Consider the following 11,717-nt stretch of genomic DNA (forward strand, 5'->3'; position numbering starts at 1 on the left):
AAAATCAATCTTTAATTGTTTTTATTACCTCCTAATCCAGGTCTAAGACGATTATCATAACCATCCAGAAGTCTGTCTAGAATTCTTGTAAAGATGGTGATGTTATTCTTAGCTTCATCTTCCAGGGAGTCAGCCAGCACTGATCTAAACGGACATTTTACAATTTAGAAGATGCTAGGTAAGTTTTAATGTACATTCAACATACAGTTTTTAAAGGCTGGCCTTAAATATTTACCTTTTTGAAGGGTGTATTTAAAAATCTATAAATGCATGATATAGGTATAACACATTCAAAAACATAACGATCTATGGCATACCATTTAAAATTTCCAGCTAGTCATTTTTCAGTAGTCTCTAATTTCAGTCAATGCTGTAATGCAAGGAGGACCACTACAAGCTCCACTGACACGTTTGGCTGGCCAGGTACAAAGGCCCGAGATCCCCAGGTCCCCCCGACATGTCACTTCCACACTACTAAGTGATAACCCCATTTCTCACACATAAAACTGTCTCCTTCCAGCTCGGTCCTGTCTTCACTTAAGCGTACCCTATCTTCGGATAAATCCTGTGGATATGCCTCCACCCAATGGTCATGTTAAGTACATGACCAGAGGAACTAACGAGGGAAAACTCCAGCAATCATGCTCAGGGAGTCCTCTGATGTCAGTGCTTGGTGGGTGGGAACAACGATGCTGACTAGCAAGCTGCAGGATAGCTGCAGATAGCCTTCCTGTTTTTAAAATACTGTCTTGATACAGAAAGCTCTACCTGATATTCCACTGGGTGCAGGAAAATCTTATAGAACTTTGATAGAAAAAAAAAAATCAGAAATGAAGCATTAAGAAGAATCTACAAATCACCAATTGGATCAAAATTTCCCAGCAAATAGATATTCTAGCCTTTCTGGACCATGTATTTATGGAAAACACCAGGCGTTCCAGCAGGAACCTGCTGCTCAGCCCAAAGTAGTCCTCCCAGACCTGGGCACGCAAATAAGAGGGTTCAAGTACTAGGGAAACTCTCCACGCAGAAACCCTTAGACATGCAAATTTTAAGTACCTTGGATGTGAAATGCATGAGCTGAGCTCATCTGTCTCACCTACTTAAAACCAGAGTATTAAAATCAAGGAAGCAGGGGATCATACGCTACATGCATAGTGCCACATCTGTACTCTTTGCAGCCATCTACTTGTTTATGCTGAAATTTTGAGTATTTGTTATCTCTAAATAAGCTACTGAATAGGGCATTCTGGGTGAATAATTATGTCATAAAGACAAGCACGTTTTCCTACTCTAAACAAGAAGTAGGTATACGTGATGCTTTCTTTCAAGTAAAGTATAAAATGATTAAAAACATGGCATTATTCTGGTCCCTGATTCAACAGCATGGAGGAAGTATTTAAATGTAAATCATCGCAGTCTGTTTTTCCATTACACAGACCACATAGGTAACCACAGTCAGATAACGTAAAAAACAAATATCAAAATATCAGTAAAACGACTGTTCTGTGAGTTGATTCCTAATTACTGGATAGTTACATTTCTAAATTGCATTTCTGTGTTCTGTGCATCTGCCATTTTTAAGCTTATTTTTGAGAGGTAACTGTTTTTTGAAGTCAGGATGCCATGATAAAACTGGTTCATTCAATTATATCCAATTAGGGTCAGATCCTGCAAACTTTACTCTGGCATAAACTCCTTCATTACGCATGCAGCCTCTCTGACGTCAGTGCGATTACTCACTTGAGTAGGGTTTGCAGGATCTGGCCCACTGTGACTCAACTAATATTGCACCATAGTTAGGCACAAAGTGAAATAGGAAATACAGCTTTAGGAATTCATTTTGTTCTCTAGAAAGTAGGGGAAAAAACCGAATGCAGAGGGAAACTGCATTATTTATGACATGTACCATTCTAGGGCAAGACCTGCTGCAGTGAGAACCAGAGTAAGTAAACCAAAGTTATAAACTACAATCAGCTGTATGTTTAGGGACCGTGGGAAACACAAAACTAATTATTTGATTAAAATTATCTTCTGTTGTGTTGTCACTCTAGAAATGGGAACTTAAAACAAAATTTAAAAGTTGATTATTAAATGAAGGCATTGTTTTATTGTAAGCGATTGTGAAGTTGTATGCTACCTCCACCTAGAGGTGTAAAGCTTAAGTGTCATCTGAAATTCTGTTATTTTGACCAAAAAAAGACACCAAAAAATAGACGTGCCCGAACTAAAAATAATAATAATTAAAAAGAGAAAGAAAAATCGCCATTACTGTAGAGACTACAAGTTGCTATTTGATTTCAGAATCATCTGTTCTCCATCTTAACTGCTCTGCATGGCACAGTACCGCTGTGATAGGGTAACTCCAATAAAGCTTTAAGCTCTTAATTTACAACGAGGCACTTAAAACTCGGTTCTTCCTTGGCACAATGAAATCAAACACAGGTTCACAATCTGCTTCAGGACAAGACGTTAGAGCCCACCTTTTCCCACAGCATTAGCTCTGGAAACTATGTAACATTGCATGCAAACAGCTAAGAGAGGGCTTTTATTACGTTACTCCGCACTCTACTTTTATGCAAGCCTACCCTTAGGAGTCCACAGTGTATATAGCTGCACAGAAAGACACACCGAGCATCCTCACCTTGTGGGCAGCCACGCCAGCAGGGCGAGGAGCACCAGGCGCGTCCCGCGGGGTGCCGGCTGCCTCTTCATCGCCGCGCTCCGCACCACCTACAGCCGCGGAGAGAAACACAGAGCCGCGCTCAGCCGCCGCCGCGCTCCAACTTCACCCTGGAGCGGTGTCACTTCGCGGGGAGCGGAGCGGAGCGGCGGGTCCTGCAGCACTTCGCGCTACGGGCAACTTAGTGCGTCTCCATCTTCCCCGGCGATCGTGCTCTGTGCAAAGAGGCAACGGATGATCAGAAGTGGCATGTGAGCAGACGCATCAGATGCTTTCCTCTTCCGTAAGCTGAAAGCCCCAAGATGAGGGGAGAAAAAATTAAAAAAAAAAAAAAAAAAAAAAAGACCCCCTCCGCCCCCCTCCAAAAAATAAAAAAAAAAAAAAAGAGAGAGAGAGAGAGAGAGAGAGATGCGTGTCTCAGAGCGCGGGGTTTCACCATCGCTAGCCTCAGCGGGGAACACGCCGGGGGGACCGCAGGCCGCTGGGGGCCACGGAGCGTCCGCTAGAGAGCCACTGGGCCCCTCGCTCCCCGTCGCGGGCGGCGACCCCTGGGGACCCTACCTGGGAGCAGGCGGGGAGGGGAGGGGGCAGGCGGAAGGAGGGCGGCGGCGAGCGCCGGGCGGCCGGGACGGAGCGGCGGCTGCGGGAGCGGCGGGAGCGCGCGCGTGCGGGGGGCGGCGGGCAGCGCGCGTGCCGCTGCGCGGGGCGGGAGGGGCGGCGGGCGGGGCGCGTGCCCGTGAGCGCGCGCGGTGGCTGCGCGGGTGCGGAGGGGTTGAGTGGAAACGCGGAGCCGTGGGCGCTGCCCCCGGGGCCGGGGAAGATGCAAGTCACCGCGCTGGGGGCTTCACGCAGAACCCCTCCCCAAAACCGACGGGCAGTGCTCTGAGGGGGAGGGCTGGGGGGGCTTGCGGGCAGAAAGCACCGCCGGAGGAGGACGGGGCCGCACTCCTCTTGCTACGCGGTAGGTAAGGAGCCTCTCCCAGGCCGTGCCATTAATATTCCTTTTTCCGCTTGCCCATTGGCACAGTCATTGAAATGCAGAGAGAAGAAAAGTCTTTCGGTTCCAGCGAGCCGGGGGCGCGGGTGGCCAAGGAAACAATCCCGGCTGCTTTCTAGCTCAGATAGCAGCACTTCTGTTGGATTCTCGTCCACATGACGCCGACCTCGTCTGAGCCCTATGGGCGCACTGCGAGCATCCGTCCCCATTACTGCGGGTTTTCCAGTGCAAATGGATCAGAGCAGTGCTGACACAGAAAAGGGTTTTGTGCAGGCTACCCTTATTTTGCATTAACTTGAAAGCAAGCAGCACCAGTAGTAGTAACACTGTACCTTTTTTGTTTGTTTTAAACCAATCTCTATCTCCCTTCAAACTGTTAATCACGGAACACGCAGCCCTCAGCTCTTCCGTCAGCATCCCAGCCCACCTGTCTGTTGTGCTTTGAGGGTATTTTAATCCAGAATCTGACCTGATCAGCTACAACAATCGGGAGAGTCCTTTTCTTGCTCTCTGCTACTCTCCCTGGATTTCTTGCTTCCTAATTGTTGCACAGACTGCAGCTGAAGATCCCCCTGCTTTCCTTCTCCTCTGGTTGCTTAAGGACTCCACAACAGAGTGTGAAGCAAAAGAGGGAAGGAGAATGCCTGGGCTGTCAGACTGATCTGCTTCTTCCAGTTCTGAGCTTTTTCATAACCTCACTGGAACAAGAGAGGGAACAAGCCAGGTTACTTGTTACTAAATACTATAAAGTGTAAAGTGACAGCCCGGACTGTGGAGAATGACAATGATAAGGACACAAATGCAAAAGTTGCAGTCTGAAGAATGCTCATTCAGCAGCCATCTCACCCTGTGTGTGCCTGAGATACCACGGCCTCAACTTTCCTGATAGAGGAATGCTTTCCTGCTCACAAATGTTCATCAGCTGATCAGCTGAACATCAAGTCAACCCCAAGATTTCCTTGGGTCTGCCTGCAAATCCCCACATATTGGGGAAAAGAACAGCAAAACCTGACTGCAATCCTTCTGCAGAATTAGAAGCTGATGCAAGAGGCAATGTCAGCCCTTGCTGTATCGTTAATTACTTTCCCTCAGATAGAGTGACTTCACAAATGTCAATATGCATAAAAAAACATTATTAGAAGTGAAGGGACTTTCTGATCTATTCCAATTTGAAATACATAATAACAGCAGATTTATTTTTCCATAGGTATACATGGCATTCCTTTTCAAAAATCACTTTAATTAACAATAATACAGAAATTAGATTCTAGTTTTTGTATGTGATATGCACAAAAAAAAAAAAAAAAAAAAAAACCTTTATTGAGGAAAGCAGTGTCTTCTTGTAGCTGCAATAGCATATTATTACTCTTCAAAAGCCACATGGGTTAAGATATGTATTTATAAAGAGGCTGTGCTCGAAACCTTCTTCAGAATCACGTGCTATTGTTTAGACACTAACCACAGTTATTTACAGTGATACTACTTGAGATTTAAACATAGCTTCCTGCATTGAAGTTGCACTCCAGGTAAACTGCATACCTTAAAAGTATCAGCAAATTGGAAACAACTGCTCATTCCTGTTCTCAGACAATTTGGGCAGACCAATGGGGCTTCCCCAATAGCAGTGAAGTTGAGCATAGGTGCAGATAGTTGAGGCAGCAAATATCAGAGGCAACACAATCACTGCCAGAGAGAAAGACCTTTATGACAATCCCACATGCTTATAACCCACAATGCTTATAAACTAGGAAGTATTTGAGAAGAAAAATAGCAGTACCGCTGGGTTTTAGCACTTTGTTGGATTACATGCATGCCCAGCTTGGTTTTCACAACCACCAGGCATGTTAGAACTTACAGGTCAGAAATGGTACACTTGAGCCCCCTCAGGTCCACAGTCAACAGGGGAATTTTCTTTATTGCTTCTTGAGTGGTATTAAAAGCTATCACCTCAATACTGGATTTCAGTTTTTCTGATTCATATGCAGCAACCAGCACATCCCCAGCATTGGTGAGATGCCTCTGAGCCAAAATACAAATAGGGAGGCTCAGAGTAGTACCACTGGCCTAAATAGACCTGAATCAGACCTACTGTCTTCCAGTAGCCTACAAATTCATTGTCAGAGTTCACTTTAAATTTTTAATTATTTGTATACTGTTAATTATTTTACCTAAAATATTCTTTCTACTTTATTTGCTGAAACATAAAACTAGAATTTAATCCCTATCTTGATGTTCAAAAATATCTTAAAATAGCATCTTACAATCTCATTATTCTCTCTCACCAAGGATTTCAAAACTGCATATGCTGATAAACTGTGTTTCACAATACCTCCATGAGGCTGGAAAGACTTCCCCTGTGAGGACAAATTGAATAGCAGGCAGGTATGTGACATTTCATAACCACTTCTTCCAGCTCGGAGCTAGTAGAAGCAGAAGGGAGGTGAAGCCCAGGCTAGTCATTTTCTGGATTGCAAAGTGCTAACTTGAATATTTCCTCACATGTTTTGCTTGAAAGAATCATTTAGATGACACAGTTACTCTATCCTTTGGGCAGAATGAATTTCACAAAAATAGTACCTCACTTTTGTAGCTGTTAGGAAGGTGGCAGTAAACATCTTCTAGTACGGACAAAATCGAGTAATGCCAAGCAGAGCTTAACAGGAGTCTGTTAAGGAGTATACCAGCTCCAGATGAAATTTATAGCAGATTGAGGTAATCATCACATAAGTGTTTTTGTGTTGGTTGAACAAGGATAATCTTCACCCTTAGATCTAGGACAGCAACAGTCTTACCTGTAAGGATAAAACAACAATGCTGGAGATACAATAAAAGTGAGACACATACCTGAAACCTGAAGTGACACATCAAAAATTTTTGTGCGATATAGCAGCCGATTTTTTAGTAAGAAGTATGCTTTATGCAAATGCTTTAATCCCCAAGAAGCAATAATACACATCCATCAATTAGATATCCATAACTGGAAAGATTGTTTTCTACAGCCTTCTTAAATATGTATTTATATAAATTTAAGTAGCAAAGCAATCCTGTATAATTTCAAGTGCTTGACATATGTAACCAATATACGTCTTAGCAATTTAGACATGTTATTTAATTTTATTTATGTGAATGGTGACAAAATATAAAATCAAAATGGGGAATTAGTTTTTGAACAACTCAGTCCATATACATTTGTCCACCACACAGCTACATGGATGCCAATCAAAGCAAAAAAAAGGCTTCCCTTCTTTCCCTTCCTTCCAGGAACAGCTCCACATTACGCCTCATTGAATTGATGTTGGAAAGATTTCTGCAGGAAAAGATGGTCCAGGTATCTGAAACCTCTTCAGTCACTGCCTTTCTGCAAGATAGAGCCACAAACCCTCAGAGAAGATGAAATCATTCAGAAATACATGTTGATATAACAAGCAAGGAAGAAAGCAAGCTCTTACAGCTCTGTATGGTACCCCCTTTCGTACCTGAACAACTTTCAATGTTTAAGGTATTCTTCTTACACGTACCAATACAAGACAGGGAAAAGCTATTGAGCTCATTCTGAAGCCTTAACTATCATACAGACTTCAGCTAGTGAACTGATGGAAGAGCCAAAGGAAATGGTCAGTGTCAGCTGTAGTTCAACTGCCTTAAATTACTTGGAAAAGTGTACTGAGGAGTTTATAAAACCAGGAAATTTTGCTGTGCTTTCCCTAATTCTCATCTTGCATATCAATGCATGTTTTGTTTTTTCCTTTCCAGGACTATATATCCCCTAAATATGTACCTTAAAATCCATATCAGAATTTTCAGTCTTCAAATACACAGAAATGAGCAGAGAGTCTTTGCCATCTATCAGAAGTAAGACCCAATTCATCTATTTAGAGTAGATCTTCCTTGACAGGACAGACATAAAGCATGCAGCAGAGCGCAAGGCAACACATGCACCCACTGGCACTGAAACATTCTGATGTATAAATTGCCTCATAACTCTCAGTCTGAGTGAGTGGATGGGGAGGTCTGTTTCTATAAGGTATTATAGTTTTCTTCAACTACAAATTCCTGCTTTTTTTTTTTACATCTTTGGGGACCTCACATATCACAGCTGGCTGAAAGAAGTGACTTAACACCAAAATGCAAGCTTAACTCGGGGTAGCCAACATAGAATGCAGAAAATGCAAATATATTTTAAATTATTTCCTAAATGTCTTTACATTTGCATTACTTGTATTAGACTACTTTAGTTGTGCTATTTTATTTTTCACTTCTTCACTCAAATGTTCACTGGACTCCAAAGGTGTTTTTCATATAAAATAAAGCAAATTCATGATGTTTCACGTTCCTCGTGTCCATCTTGGGGAAGTAAACTTGTTTATTAATGACACAGAAATACTTAATGTTTTTAAAAACCAGCATGACCATACAGGACTATTTAACACTTCATCTTTCTTAAAAATATTTTGAAGCTCAAAGGAAATACTCTTCTATTGCTACAATTAGATTGATCTACAGAGAATTTTACAGATTGTGATTGATATTTTTTCTAGACATAGAAAGAAAGGGGAGACACCAGATCTCTACCACATTTTGTTGGCACATAACCCCCATGTGGACTTCTCAGACTTCTCAGTCTGGAAATATCAGGAATCATTCTTCTGTGGCTGTTTGTGTTTTGCAAAGGTATCATCATAACCCCTCTTCACTGACTAAAACTGAGCATCCTAAGTGCTGCTCAATACATACAAGCATGACTTTATCAGTGACCAATGGATTTGACTAAATCTCAAGTTCTCTGACAAACTGCAATAGGACATGCATCTGCATGCCTTTTTCTCCCCCACAATAATACAAGATCTTAAGCAGAAAAACTAAAAGTAATAAATAAATGAAACCCCAGTCATATTCTTCTTATAACTACTGAGATGGAATTGAAGTTTTTAATAAGAAAAAATACAAAGATGCTTTTTTGGAATCCCGATAAAGAATACAGCCCTTGCCCTAATTTCTCTGGCATATAAAAAAATGGCCAGAATTCATTTGACAGCCCAATAATTGGTCCTATTTTCATTTGTCAGTGATCCGAGGTTACCTTATCTTGGGTGGTAAAAAAAAAATATCTGCATTTAAAAAGTGATTCTGCCTCCAAGAACTTCAAAGAATTTCCTCCTGTCAGTGACTAATGTTAGCTAAAACACTGATGAAGGTGTTTTTCTATCACTAACAATAAATAATCCTAAGACTAACATGAAATGCCCAGATTCAACAACAGAAAATATTGCTCCATACTACACAAATGTAGTTTCTCAGTCTGTGGAGTTTAGGTGCTAAGATTTAGAGAGGATTCAGGAAGAAGAAAAAATGCTGTGCCCCATGTTTGTTAAAGAAAAAAAAAAAGCCATAAACCACAATTTCTTGTGGATGTTGCTGTAGCTTGTGACAGCTTGCTCAAAAACTGCAAAAACATTGAGCTATTTATAAAATATCTGGGTTAACTAATTGCCATTATAGTATTTTTACGCAAATAAAATAAAAATTTAGATTTTCTGTATGCTGCAGATAACGTTACTTAGGATGAAAATTAAATGTTAGTAAAGGCAGCTGCATGAACAAACTGCTTGATTTCAATACCTGTTAATGTACTGTAGTTTCCTAGAGTGCCACTCACTGCTCCAACAGATGAAGAGATGAGGAATCTCCCTAGGTGACTGAGACTCACCCCAATGTTTGAGGGGCGATTGGTTGGGTTCTCAGTAGTCCCTGTGGGAGGAGGTTCCAGTACCTAGTAATGCACAAATCCAAAATGCTTTTAGCATGCATGCAAGCTGGCAGAATGGATCTTCCCTTCCCCCTCCCCCATGCACACTCTCCTTTTATGCTTCAGTGGAAGAGAGCTTCGTGTGAATAAGGATTCACCATTTTATCTCAGTTCCATACTGCACAGGCACAACTCTAGAAAAAAGCAGCTTCACCAGCCCTCAGCCCAGCAGCTTTCCTGCAGTTGCATGCTTTGAAAGTTCCCTGGGCTAAAATAAACAAACAGAAAGATAAATAGATGACACTTGGTGTCAGCTGGCCAGATTTTTGTTCCTCTCTTTTCAAGAAGTGAATCACCAGTGAAATAGAGATGACTCACTAAGGGAATCCAAAGCATGCTTTCTTTAATACATGCAAGTTCATGCCCTAAATGGATAGAAACAAACGCTACATTTTAATATTATTTTCCTCAATATTGAGTCAAAAATGCCAGCAAGTGCAAACGGATTTTTTTTAGGAAAAGAAAGCTGCCATCATATCTTTCTAATGCAGCAAGAATGTATAAATAGTTGCACATGGCAGATAATTAGGTTGTGTTAACACAGCATTGTACTTGTGAGCATCTGGGTAGCAGACAGGAGAGAACAGCTGAGTGGCTGCTGGCAAGTTCTGGGCTGCTGCCTACAGAGCAAGTGCTGTGTTGCCCAAAAGCTCTGGGCAGTGTTATTCAAGCCCACCACATAAAAATGTGTGACATGGGCAAGGTCTTATGAAACATCAAGACTATTTGAAAAGAGGGAACTTGTGTTCTTAATTGAGATTGAGTGCTCTGCAGTCACAGCTAGTGGATCTTGCTGCTGAAGACATCGCCTCAGCTCAACCCCTAGTGTCAGGGGGCAGAGACCATAGATTTTTGGTGGTGGTTTTTTGTTTTTGTTTTTTTTTTGTTTTTTTTTTTTTTTTTTTTGTTTTTTTTTTTGTTTTTAAATTTAAGCCATATAGATCCAATTTTTAACTCTTCACAGAATTCCCTTCCTTTCTTTCATATGCTTCCCATTTCTTACAAGCAGTTGTTTAACAGAAAACTGAAATTATCAAATCCTTTACTATCCATTTTTGGGTTTTGTTTTTGTTTTTTTAAATGAGGTATTTGTCCATCAGAAATTCTTCCATAGAGATGTGAGGAAGGTTGGTGTGATTCTCAATCACAGTTTATCTTCAAAACAAAAAAACAAAACAAAAAAACCAAACCAGAGCTCACTGATGACTTATCTAATTTTCAAAATTTTAAAGGACTACCACAGGGTTCTGTTTGCACCAAGACTACAGATAAGTACTGGACCAAAAATTCCAACTGCTAAAAATACCAACAAATATGAATGAAAACAAACAAAACAAAAAACCCAAAATAAATATAAATAGTATAAATAGTACCCTTTGTGCACTGTTTGTACAACTCCATTAGAGGCTTACCTGCAGCCCAGTTTGTCACACCTGTAGCATTCTCACCACTTCACTGCAATAGTTTCCATTGCAGAGAACAGGTTGTTTTCCTGTGTTTGTGTTGCTTAATACATGTTCACATCATCATATTCAGGATATTTATTTATTTATTTTTGCCTTGCTGCAGGTCTGCCCTTAATTCAGGTGAAAACTAAGGGTTTCCTCAAATTCCTTCTTAGCAAAAATAAAAATCAAATTGGATAAGTTGCACAAAGGGACCATAAATAATTATTTCTTTAAATATTTTATGCAACTGCATTCATTCTTCAAACCAGTTTTATTCTCAGCTTCCTGATCTTTCCATCAATCTGTTTCATCTTAAGAAAAAAAATAATGGCATGGGTCTCAAGATGCTTCTCCGTTATACCAGAAATATTACAGAAAAATGAATATTTCAAAATTAAATGTTACTCTATGCTTTTCATGCCATCCTGTGAACATTATGAAAATGAGTCTTCAGTAGTCTACCACTGAAAAAAAAAAAACTGAAAAAATATTCTTGCAGGGAAGAGTTTTGCACTTCTCTAATGCATTAGTGTTGAAAACATACATCTCAACAGGAGCGAATAATATGTGCAAAGTTGTTTAACTTCTCTCAACTGATACAACATCATTTTATTCTGCTGAAAAAGAGTAGATGTAAATTGATCCTGATGCTATTCACATAATCTCTGCTCGCCTGCATTTGTCATGAATGTTTTTCATTTGAACTTTCATAAAAACACGCAACACACACTTTTGTCTCTATTTTAAATGTTAACCTTAATTGTGCATAGTTAATACGTCCTC

The 11,717-nt window shown here is 40.7% G+C and overlaps 1 protein-coding gene across 3 annotated transcripts in view; it reads right to left on the minus strand.

The window, feature by feature from the left end:
• Positions 1-3,352, minus strand: part of GABRA2 (gamma-aminobutyric acid type A receptor subunit alpha2) — a 55,457-nt gene extending 52,105 nt beyond the window's left edge. Inside the window, exons 1-3 of one of the 3 annotated variants that reach the window (XM_052681941.1) lie at positions 3,245-3,352; positions 2,645-2,898; positions 29-144 (exon numbers count right to left, since the gene is read on the minus strand). In XM_052681941.1, the coding sequence (XP_052537901.1) occupies positions 29-144; positions 2,645-2,715 (187 nt within the window). In that variant the 5' untranslated portion in view covers positions 2,716-2,898; positions 3,245-3,352. Of the gene's footprint in view, positions 1-28; positions 145-2,644; positions 2,970-3,244 lie in introns of those variants that run through there. The other 2 variants (XM_052681942.1, XM_052681940.1) reach the window with 2 other exon arrangements.
• Positions 3,353-11,717: the final 8,365 nt, after the last annotated feature.

Source organism: Tympanuchus pallidicinctus, unplaced genomic scaffold (assembly GCF_026119805.1).
Source record: "Tympanuchus pallidicinctus isolate F22 unplaced genomic scaffold, pur_lepc_1.0 scaffold2, whole genome shotgun sequence".
Taxonomy (NCBI): Eukaryota; Metazoa; Chordata; class Aves; order Galliformes; family Phasianidae; genus Tympanuchus; species Tympanuchus pallidicinctus.